The 15,143-nt window shown below is 50.2% G+C and overlaps 1 protein-coding gene across 1 annotated transcript in view; it reads right to left on the minus strand.

Moving 5' to 3' along the window:
- The window catches only part of PARK7 (Parkinsonism associated deglycase), a 17,687-nt gene extending 2,554 nt beyond the window's left edge, over positions 1–15,133 (minus strand). Inside the window, exons 1-6 of the mRNA XM_077763861.1 lie at positions 15,018–15,133; positions 14,175–14,289; positions 12,075–12,176; positions 9,901–9,960; positions 9,052–9,121; positions 4,963–5,049 (exon numbers count right to left, since the gene is read on the minus strand). Coding sequence (XP_077619987.1) covers positions 4,963–5,049; positions 9,052–9,121; positions 9,901–9,960; positions 12,075–12,176; positions 14,175–14,264 — 409 coding nt within the window. The 5' untranslated portion in view covers positions 14,265–14,289; positions 15,018–15,133. The remainder of the gene's footprint in view (positions 1–4,962; positions 5,050–9,051; positions 9,122–9,900; positions 9,961–12,074; positions 12,177–14,174; positions 14,290–15,017) is intronic.
- Between the last annotated feature and the right edge of the window lie 10 nt (positions 15,134–15,143).

Genomic DNA, 15,143 nt, shown 5'->3' on the forward strand with positions numbered 1-15,143 from the left:
CCCTGCGGCCGCCACCTCTGCCCCTGCGCTCCCCCTGCCCTCCCCCTACTGGAGAACTCAGAGCCTGCGCCGCCAGGCTCCCCCAGCAAGCACAGCTCAGCTCGTTCCCTTCTGCCCCTGGAGCCGGAGGAACCCGGGAGATGCCTGTTCAGCAGATACGGACAGAAAAAGGGCACCTGATCTTACGGCCCCCTTAAAGCAGAAGCGATCTGCTCCTGCCGTATTCACGAGCTTTAGAAACCACACGAGAACATTCCCGTCCTTTGTGGGTGGCAGAGACCTTCAGGAGACTAGGTCCCCCCGTCGTCAGGAATCGTCACCCGAGGGGCGCCCAGGGGGTTGACCATCCGACTCTGGCTCAGGTCATGATCTCACCGTTCGTGCTGACCATGCAGAGCCTGCTTGGGCTCCTCTGTACCCCCCTTCTCTGCCCCGCCCTTGCTCGCTCTCTTTCAAAAATAAACATTAAAAAAAAAAAAATCAAGTCACCCACTGAAATAACTGAACACAGAACATGAAAATTTTCCTAGTGGCTCAGTCGGTGGAGCATTGGACTTCAGCTCAGGTTATGATCTCAGGTCTGTGGGTCTCTGTGCTGACAGTGCAGGGCCTGTTTTAGATCCTCTGTCTCCCTCTCTCCCTGCCCCTCCCCTGCTCGCTCGCTCTCAAAACTAAACAAGCATTAAAAGAAAACGCTCCTAGTTACACTGCGGTGGAAGAAGAGGGTCTCCCTCCAGTTTGACGACCTAACCTCACTAACTGATGGCTGAACCGGGCCAAGACCTCCCCGGGTGCCCGACCAGAACCCGGCCAGTCCCGCCTGCGGGAGTGGTGATGTGACGGCCTGGACAGGGGCTGGGGAGGCCATCTCTAAATGGCTCCCTGCACGCTCTCCTCGTGGGTAAAGTATTAGAACCACAGCTCGCACCGATTACAGGCATTTCAAGGTCCCAGGGCTCTTTCCAGAGTTCCGACCCGAAGAGCAGGTCTGCACTGCCCACCACCCCCACCTAGTGGTGACGCCGGACAAGGGCACCGCGCGCCCCAGGGCCGGCGAGACAGGTGCCACTCGCCTCGGAACTCCGCAAATCCACCCGCCACGGTCCGCTGGCAGGAAGCATTGGTTACTGACTCCTTTTTTACTGTAACCAAACACCCCACAGCCAGGCAGTCTCTTCAGAGCAGCAGCAGCCGGGAGGCTGGATGCGAGGGCTCAGCACTTACCGGCGGCTTTTACACACACACACCTCCTGTTTGGTCAGTGGCTCTTACAACAGGGTAGTTGCCAGAGACCCAAAGTCCCCGAGAGCACGAGACAGTCACTATCTTAACCCGTTAAGACAAGTCACCTACTCCTGGGAACAGCAGCTCTGGGTTCAAATTCCAGGCCTGCCATTTAGTAGCTGTCCAGTCTAAGCCTTGCTTTTCTCTTCTATAGAATGGGGATGACACCAGCCCTGCAGACTGCCATGGGAGTCGGGCAGAATGGAACGCCTGGCCCGAGTGGCAGCGTCATCACAACAGACTCACGACAGACGCACTCCTCCTCTGGGGCAGGGCAGCCCGTTCACGGCTGTGTTCCCAGCGCTCAGCCCAGAGCTGGGCTCATGCCAGGCAACGTCCTGGGTGCATCACACACACTAACTCGGGCCTGTCAACGACCCTGTGAGGCAGGGGCCACTGACATCCTTAGGTGTCAGGATGGAAACTGAGGCTGGGTGGGGGAAGGAGCCCACCCGCAGCCAGGCGCGCGCCCTCCTCTCTCCCCCACCCCCGCCACCGGCCAGCCCCAGGGATGAGGCGCTTTACTGCTCACCTATGTGACGGGGGTCTTCAGGTGCTTTTGAGAACAGACAGAGAGGAACTAAAAAGACTATTAAAGTAACCATTCTTCATTTAAAAACTGAGAAAAGGGAAGACTATGTCCTTCGGACCAGAGTGCTTATGTGAGCAAAATTTTCACACTGACCTGCACTTGCTCACCACACGCTGAGGNGAGAAGGACCAGACACACCCAGGAGAGGAGTACAGCCTCGCTTCTCAGACGCTCTGAGAGGACAGACATTTCTAACACTTTCTCCCCGTGGAAAGACTTCCTGGCTGAACTGGGTGCCTCCTAACGGAGTGGGGCGGGAGGGCCCGAGGAGGGACAGAGGAGGGCCTGAGCTCCAGCCTGACGCTGGGCAAGTGGCCTGGCCTGCTGGGGCCGGTCTCCTCTTCTGGGAAGCCAGTACCCGCCTTGCTGGGCACCGGGGCCTGGGAGGCTCCGGCAGGCAATGTCTGCGCGTGTCCCTGACAAACGCCGACAGTTACCCATCCGATCTGTTCCTGGTCCAGCCCCGCGTTCTCGAGGCCCAGCAGGGAAGCACACACAACAGATCCACCTTCAGATAAAGGAGGAACGTGGCTACTGGGCACTTCCCCCCAACATGTTGCAACCACTAAAGAAAACCTGATTCCGATCTTTCTGACTCTCCACAACCTCTCCATCAGCCTGAGTACATTATATTCCTACCTTAAAAAATGCCCAGCAGCCAGAGCCTCGTGTGAAAAAAAACCCACCCACTTTTCATACATACGGTTTTATTGACAACTTAGTATCTTTCCAGCAGCTCCAATAAAGCGATAGGTATTTAAGAACATACTACCTTGGACTGACTTTGAGAATATTCTGAATGTCTGACACCAAGAGCGAACCCTAATGTGAATGATGGATTCGAGGCGGTGACGCCGTGTCCGTGGAGATTTACTGTGACAAAGGCACCGCTCCGGCGCAGGGAGACTGCGCGTGCGCAGACAAGGTGGGGAGGCCTCCACGTCCCGCTGCGTTTTGCGGTGAGCCTAACGCTGCTCTAAAAAGCACTATCTCTTCGTTAAGAGAAAAAGCAACATGGGAAAAACGCGCCACCCGAACTAGCCGTGAGAAGATGATGGAAGGGACGTTACCAGACTCCTCTGTGTGGGGTTCAGGACGAGCCTCAAGCGGGGCGGAGACCCGGGACAAAATCTATCCCTGACATGCCTGTTCTCAAATCATCTGCCGCTATTAATGTTCTGTCTTCTGGTTTATTCGCTGATGTCCGGTTGGCGATGTTGTACACAGAGCCAGCCTCTCGGTTTTCCTGCAGGCTCAGTGCCAGCCGAACCACTTCTAGCTTCTAACTGGAAATTTCAGACACTCCTGCCATGACCCGCACTAGTGTGAAGTTCTCTTTCTCTCTGCAAGTTCCAGGGTCCCTGTCTCGCTGGTGCACGCACTCTGGGGACAGGTGGCAGGGGGAGGTGCTACCTGGCTGGTGTTGTGAACGTCAGCTGAGAAGCAGGGGCTGTTACTGAGGGAGCATCATTTACAGGTTTACGTCCACATGCCTGGGTGGGTACGCCTAACTGTACACGGCCTTCTAGGGTTAAATTTGATGTGTGTGTCCTGTGTCTGTGAGCTGTTCACTCCTGGAGGGCACAGATCGTGGCAGGGCCCGATCCAGGGCTCAAACTCATGAACCATGAACTCAGGACCTGAGCTGAGATCAAGAGTCCTACGTTTAACAACAAATTGTACCCAGAAAAGAGTGATGCGTTTAAAGACGGAGCCACCCAGGCACCCCAATGGCGGGCTTCTTTTACAGCCTCCGAATAACTGGTCACATAAGGCGTTAAAGAAATACATGGTAGCTTCCTCTCCTCCACCCAAAAAAGGACATAATTTTGGGTTGAAAAAGCAAGCTGCAGGGGTGCCTGGGGGGCTCAGTCAGTTGAGCATCCAACATTTGATTTCTGCTCAGGCTGTGATCCCAAGGTCATGGGATGGAGCCCAGCATCAGGCTCCAAGCTAAGTGTGGAGCCTGCTTAAGATTCTCTCTCCCCCCCATCCCCATCTGCTCTCAAAAAGAAAAAATGTTGCAAAACAACATATTTAGCGGACTTCATTTGAATAAAATTACTAAACTACAAAAGATAAGGAGTTATGTACGGAGAAATTTCTAGTTACACAAGAAACTTTCTAACAGAAGCTACTCTGAAAATTAGAAAGGGGGTGAGGACGGAAGAGAAAAGGCATATTTATGTTTTCACTTCACCCCCTTTTGTACTGTTTGCACTTTTTACCACGAATAGAAATTTTTAGAAAAATAAATTAGTAAAAGTTAACAGTCCAACTGGTACTTATGAAAGAAACATGTCACCCAAGGTAACAGATCCACCACCCAGGGAGAGAGCGATACTCACTTTGCTCTGGACTGTGGGCAAAGGGGCATTTTCTGAAATCACTCTCATCTGGGACAATCACTCTCGGGCTGGCCTTCGCTTACTGGCCCCTGAGCCCAGCCACCACGCCCAGAGACGGGTGTGCACCACCTCCTCCCCACCGTCCGCTCCCCTCCAGCCGCAACACTGGCGAAGAAACTGAGGAACACACCGCACCTCGAACCACAGGGAGTCGCTGCGTAAGGTTACCAGGTGGGACACAAAGCTAAAGCACAGCTTTCTGAGAAGCTCTTTTCATACGTTAAAACAAGCACAAGGGGCAGCTGGGTGGCGCCTGGGTGGCTCAGTCAGTTAAGCGCCCGACTTCGGTTCAGGTCATGATCTCGCGGTTCGTGGGTTCGAGGCCCACATCAGGTTCTGTGCTGGCNGGCTCAGTCGGTTAAGTGTTTGACTCAGGCCACAATCTCACAATTCATGGGTTCGAGCCCTGTGTCAGGCTCTACACTGCTGGTATGCAGCCTGCCTGGGATTCTCTCTTCTCTCTGCCCTCTCCTGCTTACTCTCTCTCTCTCAAAATAAACTTAAAAAAAAATTTTTTTAATTAATAAAATACANCTGTGTCAGGCTCTACACTGCTGGTATGCAGCCTGCCTGGGATTCTCTCTCTTCTCTCTGCCCTCTCCTGCTTACTCTCTCTCTTTCTCAAAATAAACTTAAAAAAAAATTTTTTTAATTAATAAAATACAAGCATATACTTACTCCCATTCATCATTTTGTCTTTAGCAAGCGGGTGTGTCGTAACTTTGCTTCCAAAACCTATTTCATGAGCCAAAAGAGCCGTCGGACCTGAGAAGATTAATAAAAAGACTTAATTAAGTATGGACATAAAAAACCTAATGGTTTAAAAACGCAACGGAAATATTTTTCAAATCCAGGAGGCTCTTACCTAAAACATCCTGATGATTCTAAAAGTAAACACTTTTTAGTATGATAGGTGCGGAGTGTGTACCATAAACCATGTGCTGAGCGCATGTGGCAAAAGTGTACAAACTCAAAATACTTCGATAACCAGTTAATCAAACGATACGGAGCCGCCTCCAGATAAACAGAGTGGGGTCCCTGCAGGCAGGTGTGTGGGGGGACAAGGACAGAGACCACCAAGGCCTGACTCTTAGCACGTGATAGCTTCTGTCACACGTTAAAGGCAGCTGCTGCGCTCCAAACTTCTGGCCTTGACCGCTATTTCCAGACTCATTCTGGTTTTCTACTTGAAAACGAAAACGGAGCGCTCACTCATCCGTCTATCCATCCGAGCGCCCCAGGTGGTGGGGCTGTCCCAGTGACCAGGACACTGTCCAGCCCTGAAGACACTATGCCTGTGAAACGCCCAGAACTCTGACATGCCGGGGCGCTGGCACTTCTTTACTGGTGACCACCGAAGCCCATGCACCAGTGTCCGTTTCTGATCCTCTAAGATATGCAGTTGCTAACGTGAGATTTTTGCTCCAAAAGTATTCACTGAAAATGGTAATTTCACCGAGAATCACTACCATATTTTGGCTGTAACGTTCCTCAGATAAGGACTAAAACAAAAACACTTTAGGACTTTCTTAGCTTACCTTGAAACTTTAAAAAAAAAAAAAAGTATTCTACCTTTTTCTCTAAGCCTCATGTCACACCTAGAAACACATGCTTCAGAACAGCAATGAGACCCTCAAAACAGGTTAGGACGTGGGGCACCTGGGGGCTCAATCGGTTGAGCGTCCGACTTCAGCTCAGGTCATGATCTCACGGTTCATGGATTCAAGCCCCACGCCAGGCTCTGTGCTGACAGCTCAGAGCCTGAGGCCTGCTTCTAATTCTCTGTCTCCCTCTCTCTCTGACCCTCCACTGCTCATGCCGTCTCTCAAAAAATAAACAAAATATATGGGTCACCTGGGTGGCTCAGTTGTTTTAAGCTTTTGACTTCAGCTCAGGTCATGATCTCATGATTTGTGAGTTCCAGCCCCATGTTGGGCTCTGTGCCTGGAGCCTGCTTGGAATTCTATGTCTCTCTCTCACGCTCACGCTCTGTTTCGTTCTCTCTCTCTCAAAAATAAACATTAAAAAAATTTTTAAAAAGGGGCACCTAGGTGGCTCAGTTGGTTGAGCTTCTGACTTCGGCTCAGGTCGTGACTTGGTAGCTTGTGGATTTGAGCCCTGCATTGGGCTCTGTGCTGACAGCTCAGAGCCAGGAGCCTGCTTCAGATTCTGTGTCTCCCTCTCTCTGCCCCTCCCTTGTTTGCACTCCGTCTCTCCCTTTCTCTCTTTCAAAAATAAACATTAAAAAAAAAAAAAAATAGGTTAGGACCCAAAGCTGAGGCTGGGACCCAAGGACGGAGCCAGAGTGCTTCAGCCTCAGCCACCCACTCACCTGCTCTCACTGACCTTTCACTTTCCAACACACTTCCAAGGAAAAGGGAGCTACAGACTACACGTGTCGGCTGCCCAAAGGAAGATCAACAAATAATATGTAATTACATAAGCTTTCCACCTGCCATCAGGCCAGTCCCAATTTCTATCTCCTAAATCAAAGTTCTCAAATAGATCTGATGTCTGTCTGCACCGTATTTTTATCTTATGTACCAGATAGCTATGTATGGTAGCATATTTTAAGTCTGTAAAGACTGAATTATCCACTCAATTTTTATGCTAATGGACTCATCAATGACCCTTAACTCTTACTTTGTAAGATGTGAAGAGACAAATAATTACCTACGTGACCTTGTATTTTCTGAAAGCAAACCTCCAGAGGTGACTGTACGGTGAGGAGAACGATCATACGGTGAGTTAGAATCTTTAGGCTGCTCCCTTCTGCTGATGAAACTGCTGCCTACAGTACTGTTAATAAATTCACGTTTCGGTTGAACGTAGGACTTGAGTGATGGCTTACTCACCCTGATAAGCCCATAATTATTGCTTTCTGGAGCTTAAGAATCCTACCTGGAGAATTCGAGAAGAAATATTGAACTACCGTTACTTGAAATGTCGGCAGATGAAACTACTGCCGCGTGTGTGCAGGGGACCAGCTCTGGGCTCTGAGCAGAGGGCACCACAGGGGAGCCCCTGGGCGGCCACGACACTACAGCCAACAGCGCCACCGTGTGGTGACTCACACAGACAGCACCCGGGTCACCCCAGCTCCTCCCCGCCCGGGAGCCGTACCTAGAACAGCCTCCAGGCTCCTTTCCCTCCAGACCCTGAGTGAATCTCATTTTACTTTCTTATCCTGTCCGCCCTCCAGTTTGTCTCAAGCACTCAGCACTCGGGGCCAAGCCCCAGTCCCTAACTGCGACACTTCAGAACCACCTATTTCTCTCCACACTTCCTACTTCCTGCGGCACCAGCAGGGCGGGCAGTGGGCCAGTCAACAACACAAACACCATGTCAGCGCTGTTTATGTCTAACAGAGATTTAATAATTCTCAAGCCTCAGCTCCTTCGCACGGCGTTCGAGCTGCCTGAGCATGAAACTGGGAACCAGATGTGGCCAACCCTCCGGCCACCTCAGGGACAAACCGACACATGGCTCTTCCTTTCAGCAGACTCAGAAGGGAACGAATCCAGCCCAAACCCTTCCTTGGGTCAGAGAACCCACGAGTGAGGCCGCGGCCAGGGGCTGAGAGCGACCGCACCAAGGCCTCGCCCATCGAAGAGGACCTGGGTCTCGCACCCAGAGAGAGGCATGTGCGTGGGTGGCAGGGTCCTCCCGCGAGGACAGACCCCGGCCCCGAGGGCGGGTCAAGGGGCTGGTGTGGACTGGAACCCAAGGACAGGTCCCCCCGGGTGGTCACCTCCGCGGTCCCTCCCAGGCTCCGATGCAGCGGTCCTTGAACTTTCGGGTCTTGGGACCCTCCTTTTACATGAGTTACAGCTCTCTGTAACTGCCAGGTCAGAAATGAAAACCGGGACATTTTTACGACACAAGAACGCGTTGAGCACACGTGCCACGCCCCGACGGTGGCATCGTCACACTCTCCCGAGCACAAGAAGGAAGAGGGCAAATAACATCAGTATCTGCTTTCACCTTATGATGCCTCTGAAAGAGCTCTAGGAAGCTCTGCTGTACTACAAAGTCCCCAGGGTCCCCGACTTACAACTTCTTTAATGGGCCCACTGTGCTGCGCAAAACACAGTGTCGTTTTATCAAACCACCCATCCAGTCATTGATTTACTCGCTCTTGTGACAAACGTTTCATAAAGGCCTGGGTCCAAGAACTACGCTCTGGAAAAATGCAAGATGGCAGGATATCCTGCTACCAGAGCGTTAAGAATGGATGTCATGGCGCTTCCAGAAAACAAAGTATTACTGGTTTTCAAAGATGTGGGGACATCCAGGAAGCACCGACGACCGTCCTCTAACTGACGTGACAGACCGCACAGTGCCGGAGACCGCTCCACACGAGGACCAGGCGGAAAGCACCGCGGCCCCAGAATCGGCAGGGCAGGCACGGGACGGGGCCGTCATGTTTCCGGCTGACCGATTCTCGCTGACCGGGTGCTGGCAGCCCTACTTTCTGGCACAGAGATCTGCCGTAACCAGCTGTGTACTGAATCCCAGAGGGCGTTACTTTCCTCAGAGGTCAACCAAAGAAAACACGAAGTTTCACAGAACGCAGACAAAAAAGTGCAGAGAAGCAGAAAAGAGAACTGTACTCGCTTCTGAAACGACACGGACTTCATGCCGCGCAAACTAAGTGTGCCCGTACAGAGGCCCCGCGCGCGCTGTGAAGGGAAAGAAGTCTGTGCAGCAAACTCTTACAAAGACGAGCCCGCCACGGAGTTTGGGGAGAAACGAACCGCACGCTACCTGCACAGATGGCGGCGATGAGGCCCTTCCTCTTCTCTTGCTCCTGCAGGACCTCCTTCACGGCAGCGGACTGTGCAAAGAAAACCCAGACACGTCAGGTTGTCACTAAGCCGCCGCCAATGGCCCGCCGGACACGGAGAGAACCCACTCTTAGTGTAAAACGCAAGATTTTCAATCAACTTTCTAATATTTCTAAACCAGTAACAGAAAAACTCTCAAATTCATACTGTTTGTACACTGTTAAACCCGATCAAGGCCTCCGTTACGAGGGAAGGGCATCCCTTTCTTAAAGGTGTTTAAAGACGAGACGAGAAAAGCCGTCTCCCTCGGGCGCACGGACCCCTGCCGCTCGGCGCCCCCGGGAGAGAGCAGCAGGGCGGGCACGCGGCATCCGGCGTGTTCCCCGACGGCAGAGCCGGGGACAGGGCCCAGCGGGTCCCAAATGTCTGACTCCACCTGCCTTGCGCGCTTCAGTCTCTCGCCCCTCCCTCCCCCTCCCTTCCGGCAGGGCAGGCGGCCTCTCACGGAAGAGGCCTCGATGAAGAAGCAGGGGCCTCGCCGCCGCCACCTGCCCCCCAGCTCGCAGCTCGGGCTCCGCAGCCCCCGCCCGCGCCCCGGTGCGGAGCAGCCAGCAGGCTCCCATCTTCCGATGCCTAAACCTCCGTGAGACACAAAACTAGGTTCATTTTAAATGTCACCAGAGCTGTTTCTCCTGAGAAGCTAGAACACCATTCTGCCCACCTCCCCTGTTCCCAGTTCACTCCCAGCCTCCGTCCTGAGAGATGTGACGAGCAAAAAACCGGCAGAACGCGGGCAGAGGCTGAAGTGCCTCCCTCACACGGTTTTTACCTCAGATAAATTCTGTGCGCCCAGGTTACCTCCCGGCAGAACCACCACGTCGTAGGGGCCCTGTAGTTCAGAAACAAAACAGAAAAGGGAAAAACTTTTCATCTGAGACGCGCACCAAAGCCGCAGTCCAAAAACGTTTTCATATCTTAAATGTGGGTCACAGCAGAACACCGTTCACAGAAGCACAGCTCAGTCAATCACGGTACGTCTATGACGGAACGCTGTGGTAACGGGCAAAAACTCTGACTATAGTAACAGGAAGGGACATCCGTGCTGCTGGGGGACAGGGGTAGGAAGATCTCGTTCTTGTAAAAAGGGAAGGGGAAAAAGGGGGCGCCTGGCTGGCTCAGTTGGTGGGGCAAGAGACTCTTGATCTCGGGGTTCTGAGTTCAGGCCCCATGTTTCGCACAGAACTTACTTAAAAAATGTAGACGTGTGTGTGTCCCCGACACACACGGGGTCCACGGTACCCAGAGACAGGACAGCCCAGCTGCTAAGGGGGTGTGGTGTGGGATGGCGGGGAGACGGCCGTCAGAACGGGGACCTTTAACACTGACTCTCTAGGTACGCACTGCCTAGGGGTTACCTTTCCAACACGAATGCACCCGGTGATAAAAATAATTAAAGGAACAACTGTAGGTAGAAGACACAGAAAAAGGTTTTCGCTCTATGAAAGATGGAACTTAGGGGAGAATAATGATACAGGCCTTTAGCATCCCATACACCGAATTGGCAGATTCCAAACTTGATTCCACTCATGAAAGAGAATTTGGTGCACAATACTTTAAGACGTTAAAAAGATACTTAAAAATTTGGCCATTAGCAATTTATAAAGTGGAAATTTAGTACCTACTTAGTGCAACACACACTACTTAGGATTACTTTTCACAACCATGAACGTTCTGCTGCTGTTTTCAAACCAGGCGGAACTACCAACTAAACAAAGTGTGTGAAGCGCAGAATTTCTTTCACTCCTTTTAGAATCTAAATCAACAGACGCAAAAGGTAACCACAGTCCTAAAATACCCAGACTCCACGAGATGAAAAAGACCAGAGAAGAGCGAGTATGTACTTCTATTCGGCCACTTGCAACACGCCACTTAAGACGTTTCAACAGTTTTTATGTAAATACCAACATTCCTATACCCCACAATCCGGCACTGAAATACGTGAATTTATTAGAAAGGAATAAACGCTCTGTGCGTCTGAGCCTAGGAATTGTGCTCTGGGGTCCTCAGCAGGGCGCAAGTGGCCGTCCACGAGCCATCTCCACTTCTTTTTCTAGAACATCTACGCCCCAAGAGCACAGAGCCTACACCCCAATCACACTGGCCACTAAGCAACGAACTACATGAAAGGGTGTGCGAAAGGGTCTATGCAGGTGTGGGTTAGCTCGTGTCTGCGGAAAGGGACCACAGCTCCAGACAGATTCCCCAGTGTCAGCGGCTTTCGAAGGCAACCGTCAGATAATGTGGCACGATTAACAAGGATTCTTACTGCTCCCGTAATCCCACCACAAATCAACAACGAGCTGATCCACATAAAATGAATCACATAACTATGTCTGGGACACTGAAAAAGGAAAGGCTAAAAGCAGCTATCGAATAAAAAACAAGAAATGAGGGGCGCCTGGGTGGCTCAGTCGGCTGGACATCTGACTTCGGCTCAAGTCACAACTTCACGGTTCATGGGTTCGAGCTGCATGTCAGGCTCTGTGCTGACAGCTCAGAGCCTGGAGCCTGCTTCAGATTCTGTGTCTCCCTCTCTCTCTGCCCCTCCCCTGCTGACACTCCATCTCTCTCTCAAAAATAAACATTTTTTAAAAATGTTAAATATTAAACTTAAAAAAAAAAAAAGAAACGGACAGGAAATGTGACAGTTGACTCTTTCCATCAGGTACAACGTTACGACAGGAGGCTAAACTGCGAGGCCAGAAGAGCCCTGAGGAAAACGCCCCACCGCACAGCCAGTGCACACGACAGCGAGCCGCCAGGTCTCATAGATAAAAAACGGCAGTGCCCTCGATGTCCCAGGGCTTATTACAGTGGGGAAGACTTCCACGCAAAGTAACTTTCTTAAAATAAGTCGGTACTCACAGCCTCAGACATAATCAAAAGACAGTGCAAGAAACGGACAGTCACAGGAAGGAGCAATTCCAGGTACAGAGAACAAACCTCTTTTTTTGCATCTTCCAGACTGGCATCCGGACAAATGAGAACATCTCGGCTACACTGCACTGGGTCCTTCCCAGCCAGACCCGCAATGGTGACTTTAATCTAGGAGAAAGACATCATCACATCTGACCCTGAGACATAAATCTAGAGTAACATTTTCACAGCTGCTGTGTTTTAAAATAACTTGGCAGGAAATACTGCCATAAAACCATGCTGATGCTGCGCCGCAGCTAGTAAGTTAGCGAAATGTACTTTATAACCGGCTCTGTCCCGGTTTCCCTGAAACAGTCCTGACTCACAGATGCTGTCCTGGGACCCCATCTGGTTAGTGTCCTTTCTCCCACAAGTGTTCTGGTTCGGGTGATAATTACATGATCATCCTGTTACTAATCCACCTTGCAGAGTTACTGCTGTCATTTAAAGGTCATGGTATTTTCTTAAAACAGAAAGACAAGTTAGAACAATGAAATCCTACTTTTGCTTGCAAAAATTTACAAAGTTGACCTAAGCAAGAGCTGGTATACTAGAAAAATGGGAATTTTCCTATACTGCCGGGGGGCCCACGTGTTGGGGAGCTGGCAAAACCCAGGTGAGGGTACTGTGGGCTGTCCTCTGGCCGAGCAATTCCACTCTCAGTCATTAAACCTGGAAAAACTTTCCACACGTTTGCAGAAGAAAACCTCTGCGAGAATATCACAGAATTGAAATGCCGTGAAACTGTCACAGNATGTGGGCTGTCCTCTGGCCGAGCAATTCCACTCTGTCATTAAACCTGGAAAAACTTTCCACACGTTTGCAGAAGAAAACCTCTGCGAGAATATCACAGAATTGAAATGCCGTGAAACTGTCACAGAGCAGACCACAGCACATTCATACAGCAGAACACGAAGTAGCTATTGTAGAGAAACAAACTGCATCTGTGTGTCTTCACTTACGGGAAGCAGAGAAAGGAAGGGTTAATAGACTCTGGGGCCAGACTGCTAGGGGCCTGAGTATTGGCTCTTCTTACTAAGTCTACAATGTGCACACTTCCTCTAGTGCCACTGTGCCTCAGTTTCTTCAATTGTACAATGAGGGTGGCAATANTGTCACAGAGCAGACCACAGCACATTCATACAGCAGAACACCAAGTAGCTATTGTAGAGAAACAAACTGCATCTGTGTGTCTTCACGGGAAGCAGAGAAAGGAAGAGTTAATAGACTCTGGGGCCAGACTGCTAGGGGCCTGAGTATTGGCTCTTCTTACTAAGTCTACAATGTGCACACTTCCTCTAGTGCCACTGTGCCTCAGTTTCTTCAATTGTACAATGAGGGTGGCAATAACTCACGGGGTTGTTGGAAGAGTTCAACAAGCTTACATGATGTACTCAGAATGACACCAGTAAATAAATAAATAAATGTATCAGTAAATGCTATTTAACTGCTCACTACGGGTGTGTGTGTGTGTGTGTGTGTGTGTGTGTGTGTGTGTACATAGAGAGAGAGAGAGAGAGAGAAAGAGATGCAAAATGCACCTGCTGTTTAATGCTACTTTGAAGACATGCATGGGATGGACACACATCAATGAGGATAGAGCTATCTCTGGGGCCAGAAGAAGGGAAATCATAGCATTGGGGAAATCCACAAAGAGGGCTGGGTAAGGCTTTTTTTCTTTTAAGCATTTGTTCCTCAGGGGGCGCCTGGGTGGTTCAGTCAATCGAGTGTCCAACTCTTGATTTTGGCTCAGGTCATGATCTCACAGTTCATGGGTTCGAGCCCCACACTGGGCTTTGTGCTGACAGCACATGGGGCCTGTTTGGAATTCTCTCTCCTCCCACCCTACCTGCTCACACATGCACTTTCTCTCTCAAAATAAATAAACCAAAAAAAGATGTTTAACACATCTACTCCTCAGGAAGTAGATCTAAAAGAAATATGGCAAAATACTAACAAGTATTAAACGTGGACAGTGAATAAACAGGTAATTATTATTAAACAGTCATCTGAATTTGTGTGTTTCAAATATTTTATGAAGTACACTGAATATTATTTTATTCAAAATGACTTCAAAACCCAAAAATTTTGAAAAGGGGGAAGGCTAGAAGACATTAGGGGACTTACTCCGGCTCGCCTCATGACATCGACAGGAATGACTGTCTCCATCTCCTCTGCTCCTTTGGCCAGGATGACCAGAGCTCTTTTCGAAGCCATTTTTATGTTATACTTTTGTTCAAGACTTAATAAAAAAAAAAAAAATTAAACTTTCATTGCAACCCTAAAAATAGCCAAAAACTTTAAGCTTAGGAACATTTTTAAGCAGAGTATCGAGGTGCTTCTTAGGGAAAAAGTTCTCATAGACAAACAAACAAAAGCGCTTATAGGTTAATACTGGTTTACACAGAATTTCAAGTGCAGGATTTTTGAGAGAACACAGTAAGGCTGCTAACACGTGTTAGTACTGTTTGGATTTCCTTTTACCGTATTTTTTTAAAAATCCAATACACAGTAACACACAGCTCTTGCATTTAACTTTCTTTTTGTTAGTACTATTTCAGAGAAACGACTAAACTTAATTTCACGGGCAAAAAGCTGCACACAGACTTTAGCAATGAGCCGTTGAGATTTTTGGAGGGGATTTTTTTTTTTAAGTTCCAATAACTGTACGAAAAATTCTGGAAAGTTAACAGTGTTAAATATTCTACCACATTTTTTGATGACGTGGAAACACGGGAATCCCCCACTACACTCGGCCCCACCGGATTCTTTCTTTGCCCTTGGCCCTCTCGTAAACGGCAGCTGCCAAGCGAGGGGCTGGGCGGCTTGTAGCCTGTTCTCGTGCAGATTGCTGTCCGTGCAAACCAGAGGCTAAGGAGGGCACTTCCACAAACACCGCACCGGCCAGTCCCCACTGCCGGACGCCGGGCACACACTCCCGGANAGCGCTCCCCAGACCCCGACCCGAACCTCGACTCTGCCCAACTCCGCGCCGGGGACGACCGAGCAGAAGCAGAACGGGACTAAACGGGTCGCGCGCACACACGCACGCACGCACGCACGTCGCCAGGGTTCAGGCCCTCAGCCCCGCACTGC

The sequence above is a fragment of the Crocuta crocuta genome, unplaced genomic scaffold (genome assembly GCF_008692635.1).
Source record: "Crocuta crocuta isolate KB4526 unplaced genomic scaffold, BGI_CrCroc_1.0 scaffold13, whole genome shotgun sequence".
Classification (NCBI taxonomy): Eukaryota; Metazoa; Chordata; class Mammalia; order Carnivora; family Hyaenidae; genus Crocuta; species Crocuta crocuta.